The 14,981-nt window shown below is 43.8% G+C and overlaps 1 protein-coding gene across 2 annotated transcripts in view; it reads right to left on the reverse strand.

The window, feature by feature from the left end:
- h6pd (hexose-6-phosphate dehydrogenase (glucose 1-dehydrogenase)) overlaps positions 1-14,981 on the reverse strand; it is a 58,200-nt gene that overhangs the window by 6,751 nt on the left and 36,468 nt on the right. For both annotated transcript variants that reach the window (XM_073032267.1, XM_073032265.1), the window contains exon 4: positions 2,626-2,895. In XM_073032267.1, coding sequence (XP_072888368.1) covers positions 2,626-2,895 — 270 coding nt within the window. The remainder of the gene's footprint in view (positions 1-2,625; positions 2,896-14,981) is intronic.

Consider the following 14,981-nt stretch of genomic DNA (forward strand, 5'->3'; position numbering starts at 1 on the left):
ACTGTGCCCTCTCATGTTAGCCATTTCAGCCCTGGGAAAAAGCCTCTGACTATCCACATGATCAATGCCCCTCATCATCTTATACACCTCTATCAGGTCACCTCTCATCCTCCGTCATCCAAGGAGAAAAGGCCAAGTTCACTCAACCTATTCTCATAAGGTGCACCCTCCAATCTAGATTCTGTTCCAAATTCTGTTTTATTTAATCATCTTTCACACAATCAATGTAGATTTTATTTCCTTTGGGGCAAATCAGCATTACAATGTGCACTCGGTGGCAACATCATTAGCTACACCTGCTCATTAACACAAGTATCTAATCAGCCAATCACGTGGCAGCAACTCAATGCAAAAAAGCATGCAGACACGGTCAAGAGGTTCAGTTGTTGTTCAGACCAAACATCAGAATGGGGAAGAAATGTGATCCAAGTGACTTTGACCATACAATGATTGTTGGTACCAAACAGGGTGGTTTAAGTATCTCAGAAACTGCTGATCTCCTAGGATTTTCATGCACAACAGTCTCCACAGTTTACAGAGAATGGTGCAAAAAAAAAAAAAAAATTAAAAAAACACCCAGTGAGTGGCAGTTCTCTGGACAAAAGTGCCTAGTTAATGAGAGAGATCAGAGGAGAATGGCCAGAGTGGTTCAAGCTGACAAGAAGGCAACTGTAACTCAAATAACCACACGTGGTGGGCAGAAGAGCACATCAAATCTTGAAGCAGATGGGCTACAGCAGCAGACGACCATGAACATACCCCCTTTATTAAGTACAGGAGGTATCTGAGTATATTAGTACTGGTTTGAGCACAGCCAATAACAAGTAATAAACGAATATTCATATCAATGGAAGACAAAATTGGCAGGGATTTCTGAATTATACAGAAGCCAGTAAAGTGTTTCCTAGAAGCTAGGTTTCCAGGAACATTAAGATTTTGTGTAAAGTCTAATCCTCAATTCAGATTGAAATCTGCGAAAAGACTAAATAACTTTACACTGATCCACAGACATTGGGAATGTTAATTATAGACTCAAGACATTCTGCAGATGCAGGAAAACTTAAGCCACACACACAAAATGCTGGAGGAACTCAGCAGGTCAGGCAGCATCTATTAAGGGGAATAAACAGTCGATGTTCTGGGCCGAGACGCTTAATGAGAATTACTGCTGCAATATATATTATACGAGTGACAGAAGAGCGAGGGGGAGTGCCTAAGACTTTTTCACAATACTGTATTTATCAACGTGGAGCGGAGAGCGAGTTTGTAAATCTGGTGGGAGTGAAGCAGCATGGGAGGGGCGTGGGACAGGTGACAGAGTAGTGCCAGTGGCAGGGGGTGGCATGGGTGCAAATGCACCCAGCACTGAGACACCAGGCAGGGTCATTTGATTCCAAACAATTGGTTTATTGATCATTGCAGAATGTCTCTCTGATGCTTCCTGCTCCCTCCCCTCTCCCTTCCCCTTTCCCTACCCCCTTCCCACACTCAGTCCACAGTAGAGACCCATATCTGAATCAGGCTTATCATCACTCACATATATCATGATTTTTTTTGTGGCAGCAGTACAGTGCAAAATTACTACAGTACTGGGCAAAAGCCTTAGGCCCCCTAGATCTATGTATGTGCCTAAGGCTTTTGCATAGTATTGAATATAGAATGCCCCAAAAATCTTACAGGAAATTTACCAAACAAAATTCTGACTGAGCTATGGAGGGCAGATGAACAATACTTGGCTAACAAGGTAGGTTTGAGGAAATATTTAAGAGGAAGAAACAGGGTCAAATTCCGTCGTTCACGGTTCCAAGCCCGGCTGTGAAAGGAGGAGGGTTGGGCCCTGAGGCTAGCAAACCCTCCCATAAAGGCCCAGATCTGCAGAAATGTCAACAGAAGCTCCGAGGGCCTCTTCCCTGCGAGAGGAAGGATCTTCAAAAATGTGCTTCAGCTGGCCAGGATGAAGGACTCTGGTGAGCAGCTGCCAGAGGTGGCCTATTCCCCAGTAGTGGTATGGGCTTTAGAAGAAGAAGAATGGGGTCTGCTGTGGGAAAAAGTGACAGGAGCTGATAGGAATGTTCAAAGTAAATTTATTATCAAAGTACGTATATGTCACCATATATAACCCTCAGATTCATTGTCTTGTGGGCACACTCAATAAATCTATAGAATAACAGCATAACAGAATCAATAAACAACCCACCGACTTGGGCATTCAACCAATGTACAAAACATAACAAACTGTGCAAATATAAAAAGGAAACAATAAATAGATAGATAGATAGATAAATAAATAAGCAAGCAAGAAATAAATATTGAGAACATGAGATGAAGAGTCCTTGAAGGTGAGTATGTTGGTTGTAGGAAGTTGAGTGAAGTTATCTCACTAGTTCAAGAGCCTGACGATTGAGGTGTAATGTGGAGGTCACAGGAAATTTGATCACTGTGAGCGAGCATTGATTCAGACGGCCCAATATCTGCCATCTATATCCTAAGGAAGTGGAAATTGGGAAAGCAATAAGTAGTTACCAACCTAACCTACATCATATGAAGTTATGAGGAAGGGTCTACTTTGTGCTGAGGGCTGTGTGGTCAGTGAGGGGTCCATTTAAGGCAAGAGTGTAAACCCACCGGCAAAGGTTGGGACGTTGCTCCTGTAGTTCACCGGCTTCTGCAACTCCTGCACGACTTCGGCATTGTAAGCCTGATACTGGCCAATCACAGCGCTCCTCTTGCTGAGCTTCTGCAAGCTGCCATACACCCTCATCTTGTTCCTGTGGATCTCCTCAGAGTCGCTGATGTTGGCCGGGGTCTCCATGGCGACGAAGGTCAGGATTTCCGTCAGGTGGTTCTGAATGACATCACACACGACGCCATACTGTTCGTAAAAGCTCGTGCGACCTGAGGGCAGAAATGTTTCACACGTTAATGACCCTGACTTTGACAGCTGTGGGTTTAAAAATAAAGTTTTTATTGCTTTGGAATGTGTTTCTGGACAGTGAAATATAAATTGACAGACATTGTCTCAGGTTGAAATCAGAGGATCCTGTGACTGACATTTGGTTCTTGGTCTGTGTGCTAACTTTTTAAATAGCGCTCATCCTATTAGTTGTCCTTTAAACAAAGCCACTGGAGAGGAGTACTGGTAGATGAGACACAACAGTCAAATTGAGACCCTTTAAGCAGAGGTCTGTTCGATCCAATATGACATGACATTTTATATGCCAACAACCAAAGCACAATGCTATATTTACAACGTATTTATGTACAAGGCCTTCTTTGAACCACACAGAACTCTCACCCCACCCCCCCCTCCACACCCACACATTGTCTGGTCCTTCAGCCAGCTGCTGTTTTCACAGCTCTTGGGTCCATTGTCCAGAGATGCATGTTAAACTGAATCTACAGGCCATATTCAGATTAGAGGCGAAAGTTAGTTGCTAAAGTTACTTGCTATATGTCCTCACCCAAAATGCACCCCATCACCATTGACCAGCACACTCTCATCCTACTGACCTGCAGGGCAGCCTGGTAACTTTATGGTTAGCGCAACGCTTTACAACACCAGCGATCGGAGTTCAATTCCTGCTATTGTCTGTAAGGAGTTACTGTGTTCAACCCAAGACAGTATAGGTTTTCCTCTGGGTGCCCTGGTTTGCTCCCACATTCGAAAGATGTACGGGTTAGGGTTAGTAAAGTTGTGAGCGAAATACTTTTCCGTGGCGCGCGGGCTGCCCCTCGCCCCCCGCACAACCCTCGGACTGTGATGGTCGTAGACACTTCGCTGGATGTTTCACCATACATGTGACAAATAAAGCTAATCTAATCTCAACGGGAAGTGTATTTCCAATTCCCTTTTGAAAATTGCCGTCAAGTCTGTTATCTTTCCAAGCCAAATAATATTAGATGACACAATAGCACAGCAGATAGAGTCGCTGCCTCACAGTCCCAGAGACCCAGGTTCGAAGCTGACCTCGGGCACTGGCAGCGTGGAGTTTGCACGTTCATCCTGTGACCAGCAGGATTCACCCCACTGGGAGTTCCCACATCCCAAAGACGTGCAGAATGATAGGCTAATATCACCTTAGTGCTAGCAAATTGTTAGAATCTGCTGTGGGGGGGTGGGAATATGGGGCAAATATAGATTAGTGTGAGTGGATGCTTAATAGTCAGCACAGACTCGATGGGCTGAAGGGCTGCTTCCATTAGATCACAAATCACAGGAGCTGAATGAGTCCATTCAGCCCTTCAAATCAGCTCCGCCATGCGACCATGACTGATATTTTTCCCCTCTCAACCTCATTCTTGTGCCTTCTCTCCATAACCTTTGATGTCCTTATTAATTAAGAACCTATCAACTTTTGCTTTCAATATACTCAGTGACTTGGCCTCCACAGCTGTCTGAGGCAATGAATTCCACGGATTCACCACCATCTGGCTAAAGAAATTCATTCTCATCTCTGTTCTAAATGGACATCCCCCTATTCTGAGGTTGTGCCCTTGATTCTGAACTGATGGAAACATTCTCCTCACTTTCACTCTGTCCAGAGCTTTCAGTATACGGTCGGTTTCAATGAGATCACCCCTCATCCTTCTGGACTCCAATGAGCGCAGGCCTGGAGACGTCAAGCACTCCTCATACACTCAGTGACCACTTTGTTAGGTACAGGAGTGGAACCCAGCGTGGTCTTCCGCTGCCGAAGCCCATCCACTTCAAGGTCCAACGTGTTGTGCACTCAGAGACGCTCTTATGCACACCTCTGTTGTAACGTGTGTGGTTACTTGATCTACTGTCACCTTGAACCAGTCTAGACAATCTCCTCTGACATCTGGAGCTGCGATTGGATTCATACTGGAGCATCTGCGATGCTGAGGAAGTCGTGAATAGCACGTTCAGTGAGTTGGCCACACCGCAGGTAAAGGCTACACAGGCAGAAAGGGAAGGGGTGGCCACTAGACAGCTTAGCAGTAGGCAGGTAGTGCAGGAGTCCCCTGAGGTCATCTCCCTCCTAAACAGATGTACTGTTTTGGATACTGTTGGGGAGATGTCTCATCAGGGGAAGGCAGCAGCAGCCGAGTTCATTGCACCATGGGTGGCTCTGCGGCACAGGAGGGAAGGAAAAGGAGTGGGAGAGCTATAGTGATAGGGGATTCGATTGTAAGGGGAATAGATAGGCGTTTCTGCGGCCGCAAACGAGACTCCAGGATGGTATGTTGCCTCCCTGGTGCAAGGGTCAAGGATGTCTCTGAGCAGCTGCAGGACATTCTGGAGTGGGAGGGTGAACAGCCAGTGGTCGTGGTACACATAGGTACCAACGATATAGGTAAAAAATGGGATGAGGTCCTACAAGGTGAATTTAGGGAGTTAGGAGATAAACTAAAAAGTAGGACCACAAAGGTAATAATCTCTGGATTACTACCAGTGTCATGTGCTAGTCAGAGTAGAAATTGGAGGATATTTCAGGTGAATACATGGCTTGAAAAATGGTGCAAGGGGGAGGGATTCAAATTTCTGGGGCATTGGAACCAGTTCTGGGGGAGGTGGGACCGGTATAAACAGGATGGTCTGCACCTAGGCTGGACTGGAACCAATGTCCTAGGGGGAGCGTTTGCTACTGCTGTTCAGGAGGCTTTAAACTAATGTGGCAGGGGGATGGGAACAAGTGCAGAGAGACAGAGGGGTGTAAAATGAGGGTAGAAGCAAAAAATAGTAAGGTGAAAAGTAAAAGTGGCAGGCAGGCAAATCCAGGGTAAAAAGCAAAAAGAGCCACTTTTCAACATAACTGTATAAGGGCTAAGAGTGTTGTAAAAACAAGCCTGAAGGCTTTGTGTTTCAATGCGAGGAGTATTCGTAACAAGGTGGATGAATTGAATGTGCAGATAGTTATTAATGAATATGATATAGCTGGGATCACAGAGACATGGATCCAGGGTGACCAAGGATGGGAGCTCAACATCCAGGGATATTCAATATTCAGGAGGGATAGACAGGAAAGAAAAGGAGGTGGGGTAGCTTTGCTGGTTAGAGAGGGGATTAACGCAATAGAAAGGAAGGACATTAGCCTGGAGGATGTGGAATCGATATGGGTTGAGCTGCATAACACTAAGGGGCAGAAAACGCTGGTGGGAGTTGTGTACAGGCCACCTAACAGTAGTAGTGAGGTTGGGGATGGCATTAAACAGGAAATTAGAAATGTGTGCAATGAAGGAACAGTAGTTATAATGGGTGACTTCAATCTACATATAGATTGGGTGAACCAAATTGGTAAGGGTGCTGAGGAAGAGGATTTCTTGGAATGTATGCGGGATGGTTTTCTGAACCAACACGTCGAGGAACCAACTAGAGAGCAGGCCATTCTAGATTGGGTATTGAGCAATGAGGAAGGGTTAGTTAGCAATCTTGTCGTGCGAGGCCCCTTGGGTAAGAGTGACCATAATATGGTGGAATTCTTCATTAAGATGGAGAGTGACATAGTTAATTCAGAAACAAAGGTTCTGAACTTAAAGAAAGGTAACTTTGAAGGTATGAGACATGAATTAGCTAAGATAGACTGGCAAATGATACTTAAAGGGTTGACGGTGGATATGCGATGGCAAGCATTTAAAGATCGCATGGATGAACTACAACAATTGTTCATCCCAGTTTGGCAAAAGAATAAACCAGGGAAGGTAGTGTACCCGTGGCTGACAAGGGAAATTAGGGATAGTATCAAGTCCAAAGAAGAAACATATAAATTAGCAAAAAAAAAGTGGCACACCTGAGGACTGGGAGAAATTCAGAGACCAGCAGAGGAGGACAAAGGGCTTAATTAGGAAAGGGAAAAAAAGATTATGAGAGAAAGCTGGCAGGGAACATAAAAACTGACTGTAAAAGCTTTTATAGATACGTGAAAAGAAAAAGATTGGTCAAGACAAATGTCAGTCCTTTACAGTCAGAAACAGGTGAATTGATCATAAGGAACAAAGACATGGCAGACCAATTGAATAACTACTTTGGTTCTGTCTCCACTAAGGAGGACATAAATAATCTTCCGGAAATAGTAAGGGACTGAGAGTCTAGTGAGATGGAGGAACTGAGGGAAATACATGTTAGTAGGGAAGTGGAGTTAGGTAAATTGAAGGGATTAAAGGCAGATAAATCCTCAGGGCCAAATGGTCTGCATCCCAGAGTGCTTAAGGAAGTAGCCCAAGAAATAGTGGATGCATTAGTAATAATTTTTCAAAACTCTTTAGATTCTGGATTAGTTCCTGAGGATTGGAAGGTGGCTAATGTAACCCCACATTTTAAAAAAGGAGGGAGAGAGAAACCGGGGAACTATAGACCGGTTAGTCTGACATCGGTGGTGGGGAAAATGCTAGAGTCGGTTATCAAAGATGTGATAACAGCACATTTGAAAAGAGGTGAAATCATCGGACAAAGTCAGCATGGATTTGTGAAAGGAAAATCATGTCTGACGAATCTTATAGAATTTTTTGAAGATGTAACTAGTAGAGTGGATGGGGAGAGCCACTGGATGTGGTATATTTAGATTTTCAAAAGGCTTTTGACAAGGTCCCACACAGGAGATTAGTGTGCAAACTTAAAGCACATGGTATTGGGTGTATGGTATTGATGTGGATAGAGAATTGGTTGGCAGACAGGAAGCAAAGAGTGGGAGTAAACGGGACCTTTTCAGAATGGCAGGCAGTGACTAGTGGGGGACCACAAGGCTCAGTGCTGGGACCCCAGTTGTTTACAATATATATTAATGATTTAGACGAGGGAATTAAATGCAGCATCTCCAAGTTTGCGGATGACACGAAGCTGGGCGGCGGTGTTAGCTGTGAGGAGGATGCTAAGAGGATGCAGGGTGACTTGGATAGGTTAGGTGAGTGGGCAAATTCATGGCAGATGCAATTTAATGTGGATAAATGTGAGGTTATCCATTTTGGTTGCAAGAACGGGAAAACAGATTATTATCTGAACAGTGGCCGATTAGGAAAAGGGGAGATGCAATGAGACCTGGGTGTCATTGTACACCAGTCATTGAAGGTGGGCATGCAGGTACAGCAGGCGGTGAAAAAGGCAACTGGTATGTTGGCATTCATAGCAAAAGGATTTGAGTACAGGAGTAGGGAGGCTCTACTGCAGTTGTACAAGGCCTTGGTGAGACCGCACCTAGAATATTGTGTGCAGTTTTGGTCCCCTAATCTGAGGAAAGACATTCTTGCCATAGAAGGAGTACAGAGAAGGCTCACCAGATTGATTCCTGGGATGGCAGGACTTTCATATGAAGAAAGACTTGATCGACTAGGCTTATACTCACTGGAATTTAGAAGATTGAGGGTGGGATCTTATTGAAACGTATAAAATTCTAAAGGGATTGGACAGGCTAGATGCAGGAAGATTGTTCCCGATGTTGGGGAAGTCCAGAACGAAGGGTCACAGCTTAAGGATAAAGGGGAAGCCTTTTAGGACCGAGATGAGGAAAAACTTCTTCACACAGAGAGTGATGAATCTGTGGAATTCTCTGCCACAGAACACAGCTGAGGCCGGTTCATTGGCTATATTTAAGAGGAAGTTAGATATGGCCCTTGTGGCTAAAGGGATCAGGGGGTATAGAAAGAAAGCAGGTACAGGGTTCTGAGTTGGATGATCATACTGAATGGCGGTGCAGGCTCAAAGGGCCGAATGGCCTACTACTGCACCTATTTTCTATGTTTCTATGACATTTCTCATTAACAAGGTATTTTTGCCCACAGAACTGCTGCTCACTGTATGTTTTTTTTTGTTTTTCACACCTTTCTCTGTAAACTCTAGAGACTATTATGTGTGAAAATTCCAGGGGATCAAGTTACTGAGATACTCAAACCATCCTGTCTTACACCGACAATCATTCCACGGTCAAAGTCACTTAGATCACATTTCTTCACCATTTTGATGTTTGGTCAGAACAACAACTGAACCTCGTAACCATGCCCGCATGCTTTTATGCTGCCACATAATTGGCTGATTAGATAATTGTACTGATGAGCAGGTATACCTAATAGAGCGGCTACTGAGTGCATATTGTGTAGTAATGCAGGAACATTGATAACTGTCTCCCGTGGTCCTGTGTTGGCTGAATCATCTGCTGACTGCTGTCACTTGGACTGCTGCTCTTCAGAGCAGGGTATCACATTGCAGTCAGCTGCCTTGCGCCTGTTTACTCGATGGATTTCAGTGCCACATCCTGCCCTCTCACGCGTTAAAAGCTCCTCATCCTTCAACACACACACACAGTTCAAGGGGCTGACAGAGAACACATCAATAGGACAAGGGGAAAAATAGATTCTTTTAAAAGCAGAGAACAGAGTTACAGTGAAGGCTGATAGTTTTGGACTTTATTCACTGGAGCGCAGGAGAATGAGGGAAGATCTTGTAAAAGTATACAAAATTATAAATTGTATATATTGGGTGATGGGATGGAGATACGTCTATAGCAAGGAAGGTGTAAGGCGCTCCTTCCCTCCACTAGACTGCAGGTCACCCTTGGGCAAGTCGTAGCACCTGCTTAACCCCCTGATCAAGGTCACGTGAAATCATGGGAGTAGGTGGTGGACAGTCGTATGAGCAGCCGGTGCACATCACAAATCCCGGTTATGTGACCACTGACACCAGGCAGACAATCTCTGAAGGGTATTGATAATGACTGGGGTCACCCGTCTTGCAAAGGCACTGCCCAGAGGATAATGGCAAACCACTTCTGTAGAAAAGTTTACCAAGAACGATCATGGTCATGAGACCATGATCACCCATATCATACGACACGGCACATGATGATGATGACGACGACCATATAGGGTAAAATGAAGCAGGAATTTTCTCTCTCAAACTGGGTGAGACTAGAACTACTCGTAGTCTCCCCTCATTGTATTTATGGTTATTTATTTTATTTACAGATACAGCACGGTAACAGGTCCTTCTGTCCCAGCGAGCCCATGCCTTCCAATTACACCCACGAGATCAATTAACCTAATAGTTATAAACACAAGAGATTCTGCAGATGCTGGAAATCCGGAGCAACACACACAAAATGCAGGAGGATCTCAGCAAGTCCTGGTTATGTGACCACTGACACCAGGATGACAATCTCTGAAGAGTATTGATAATGGTTGGGGTCACCCATCTTGTAAAGACACTGCCCAGAGGGCAGCAATGGGAAACCAGTTCTGTAGAAAAATTTGCCAAGTACAATCATGGTCGTGAGACGATGATTGCCCACGTCATACGACACGACACATAGTGATGACGACTCGACGGTATAGACGTAGCTTCTTCCCCTCTGAATGGACCATAAACACTACCTCACTTCTTGCTCTCCTTCTGCACTACTTGCTTTTCATTTATACTGTTTTTTTCTTGCATGACACTGTACTGCTGCTGCAAAGCAACACACTTCACAATGTATGTCAGTGATAGTAAACCTGACTCTGATTCTGAAATACGAAATACTGTTGTCTATTCCAAAAGGCTCGGGGTACAGATTCCAGACACCCCTTTTGTTATAGCATTGAAGGATAGCTTCTTGAACATAGAGTCAACCAGAAGGTTCAGTGAGAAAACAGATCTGTCCTGATCTGTGTCTCAAGTGGAATTTATCAACGTGCTAATGTGTTATAGCCGGGGGTGGTAGTAGGGAAGAACTCTATTAAATGCTCCCAGTGGTGTGTGTCTCAAATAGATTCTGACAACCAAGTCCAGCTTCATGTGTGACTTAGCTGCTAAACCTGGCGGAACCGTTTCTACTGACAGGAGAAGGGGCAAAGCCAGGCTATTGGTGCCTTAAAACCAGTCGCTCTGGGCAGATGGGGCTCGACAGCCTTGATTGACAGCTCCTCTAGGAAAAGGAAAACTCCGATCTCAAAACTCCACTGCCTTGCAGCTATGCCCACTCATAGGGAAGGCTTCGGCAGTAAACTCCGAGGGGAAAATGCAGAGCTGTAGTCCCTAAGGCAGTCCTACATTGAGTTCAATGCTGACTGACAGCTCCTGTGATGCTGCTGGTACCAAACTGTATCGGTCTCTGCCGTTCCTTTGGGTTCACCAGCTGGGTGGAGAGGGGGAGCTTGCTACCTGGGCAACAGCTTGCTCTTCATATCATACTGCCCAGGCTTGCGTACCTAGACCGCTAGAACGCAATATTCATGGTCAACTCTGACCAATGGAGGCCTCACTCACTGAGGCCTCCCAAAGTCTGAACATGACGGTTGCTCCCTATGTCCCATTCATAAGGCTGGCCAATAGGGCCTTGGTGAAGGTGTACAGTGGATGCAATGGATCGATAAACTCCAACCATACCAATGACTTTAGGGGACGATGGAGACAGGAGGTCATCGATGGCCCACGCTCATCTGGGAGCTCAGAGCCCAAGTAAGTAAGCGAGCACAATAATTGAGAGGCTTCCTCGCCCCACCGAGACCTCCCCTCTCTCCAGTAGGAGAACAGCCCTACACCTTTGTCCTGCCTCACCGAGCCTTTACGGTGGCTGCCCCAAGCTTCAGTGCATCCCTCAGCACATATTCCAGCACCCTGAAATGTGCCGGTCAGCAGCATTCTTCCTCTGCTGGAATTATAAAGATGCCAGAGCAAGATTTCCAACCTTATTTATGCCATGGACCTCTACCATTACCTGAGAGGTCCATGGACCCCAGGTTGGGAACCCCTGCTCTGGAGGAACTCAGCACGACAAACAGCATCTATGGAGGGAAATGGTCAGTGCAAATGGCTCAGGGTACAGTCTCTAAGTTGGAATAAAACAGTCTGTGATAGAGAAAGGCAAAGAAAAAACACACTAATTTCCACTTTTTGGATTTTAGAGTCAAACCCAAAAGCTGCCATTTGAGATTCATTTCCTTGAGGGGAGTCTGAAATAGTCTCAGCTAATCCTCACTGATTTGATACCTCGAGGATTATGGAAATTTATGAGAGAAAATGTTAATTTGTTGTAGAGATTCGGGTGGAATAATTCAGGATAATTAATTAGATTTTGTTAATGGTCTGAAGCTATGACAAAGTAATTTCCTGTGGCTCTGTGATTCACAATTATTGATGAAATGATGAGTTAGTAGCAGAACACCCAATTGGGAATATTCATTGAACAGAGATCAAAGCCATTAACCTTTGGAGGTCTCATTGAATATGCTCAGTTTTTGGAAAAGAACAACCAAGTTATTTACTGGGTGGAGTAAAGTCATTTCACTTGTAGATAAGAGAGAATTCGAGGTCCGTAGTTCAGGTCCTCATTCCTTGTCATCAGCAAGTCCTGGGACACCCCCAGAGATCAAAGCCTGAGGTCAAACGGAAGTCCAGAAGCTCGAGTCCGTGGGTCTGCTTGGAAAGTCAAATCAGCAATGACCGTGAATCCACGGGTCCACTGGAGGCCAAAGACTGGGCCCTGGGGTTAGAGAATTGTGTATGTGCATGGTTGGGTGGGAGGGAGGAACGCAGATTTGCTTATTGTCGTTGCTTTACCACGTGGTATGTTCTGTTTTGTTGTGTTCCATGTTGTTCTGCCAAGTATGGTGGGGTTGATACATTGACACAAGAATATATGGCAACACTATGGCTGCCCCCAGCACATCTTTGGGTGTGTTGCTGTGAAAGCAAACAACAATAATAAATTTACTTCATCTCTTATCGATGCACCATAGATATCATCTGTCTAGATGAGTTATGGCTTGGTAAGGCAATTGCTCTGCCTGCGACCATAAGAGAATGCAGAGAGTTCACTGATGAACTCAGAGTTTGGTCTCATTGGCAACAATGAGTCAGCATACGGAGGGGAAGTAGAGAGCAGGGGTTCCCAACCATTTTTTTTTAATGTCATAGAGCCTTACGGTTAACCAAGGGGTCTGTGGACCCTTAGGTTGGGAACCCCTAGTAGACAGGCTTGTCAAGTGGTGCAAGAACGACAACCTGAGTCTCAACGTTGACAAGACAAAAGAGATGACTGTGGACTTCAGAAGGCACAGGTCAACCATTCTCCATTGCACATCAATGGCTCTGTCATGGAGACAGCGAAGAGCATAAAGTTCCTCGATGTGCACATAACATACGATCCCACGTCGATCCACAACACGCCTCACTAGTCAAGGCAGCACAGCAGCGTCTACACTTTCTGAGGAGATTGAGGTGTGTAAGGCTCCCCATCTCCATTCTAACAACTTTCTAGAGGAGCAACATTGAGACTGTCTTGTCTGACAGGGTTGTGCATGGTCACCGCTAGTCTTCGCATTATATCTGGAACCATTAGCTCAATACATCAGACAAAATGAAGATATCAGGGGAATTACTATCAATGGTACAGAGCATAAATTGGCTTGTTACGCGGATGACATTTTGATCTATCTAGGGCAACCAACATACTCTTTACCTAAATTGATGCAATCCTTTGAACAATATGGTCAATTATCAGGATACAAGATCAACATAGATAAAACCCAATTACTTTCATATTACTATAGCCCACCAAGAGAAGTTGAAAGTCGATACCCCTGGGCATGGCACACAGAGTCTTTCAAATATTTGGGCATCATTATGCCAAAAGATTTGGCAAAATTATCAGAATGTAATTATCAGCCTTTAAATAAAAAAATTAAGGAAGATATGGCAAGATGGAACCGGATTCCTTTTTTTAGTCTCAGTTCAAGGATTGAGTCTATTAAAATGAATATACTTTCCAGACTGTTATATCTCTTTCAGACCCTACCAATAGAGATTAATCAAAATCAATTCAATGAATGGAACAAGATTTTATCAAGGTATATCTGGCAAGGTAAAAGGCCTAGAGTTCGTCTCAAAATTTTGCAATTAGCAAAGGAAAAGGGAGGATTGGGCCTACCTTGTCTTAGAGATTATTATTCTGCAGCACAGTTGAGATCTGTGATATGTTGGTGCAACCCATCATATGACGCTCAATGGAAAAACATTGAGGAGCGGGTACTTCCCATCCCCATACAAGCAATTTTGGCCGATAACAACCTACTAAGGTACACAAATACTATTGATAACCCATGGGTGAAATTGACTCTTAAAATATGGAGAACTACTATAAAAGAATATAATCTAGAGGGAGATATCGCAATTCTTAAATTCTTAAATATGACTCTGATTTTACACCAAATAAACTGGATGCTAGATTTAAGGACTGGACAGCTAAAGGAATAACAGTTCTTTGCAACATAATGAAAGAAGGAACACTTCAGTTTTGAAATACTTAAAGAGAAACACTTATTAGAAAAACAAGATTTTTATCAGTATTTACAGATGCAACAGTATGTTAATAGGACGCTTAAAAATGTAACCAAGACAAGTACATGCTTGATAAAGCTATTTAGAAAAGCATATAATTCAGATAATGGTAGTAGAATAATTTCAAGCATGTATAAGGGTTTGTCAAATCTTAAAACACATTCGACTTCATACATTAAAACAAAATGGGAGAAGGAAGGAGGGATAATTATATCTGAGGAAGAATGGACAATAATATGGAGTTATCAATGGAAGTGTACCAGTTCACAGAAATGGAGGGAGTTTGGATGGAAAAACTTGATAAGATATTTTATTACACACTCTCAGAAATCTCATTATGTTAGTAACCTCCCTGTTTGCTGGAGAAACTGTGGAAATCAAAATGCAAATCATTATCATATTTTTTGGGACTGCCCTGTTATCAAAGACTATTGGAGGGGGATACACAATGCCCTACAAGACATCTTTAAATGTGAAATACCCTTGGAGAGCAAGACCACATATTTTGGATATATACCTCAAGAATGGTTGAAAAGAGATAAATATTTACTGAATATACTGTTGGTGGCTGGTAAAAAGACTATTACTAGGAAATGGTTATCACAGGAGAACCCAACTTTAAATGCATGGATAGAAATTACAATGGACATTTACAAAATAGAGAACAGCATCTGTTAATCATAAGCTGGAGCAATTTGATTCATAATGGAGAAAA

Source organism: Hemitrygon akajei, chromosome 29 (assembly GCF_048418815.1).
Source record: "Hemitrygon akajei chromosome 29, sHemAka1.3, whole genome shotgun sequence".
In the NCBI taxonomy this organism is placed as follows: domain Eukaryota; kingdom Metazoa; phylum Chordata; class Chondrichthyes; order Myliobatiformes; family Dasyatidae; genus Hemitrygon; species Hemitrygon akajei.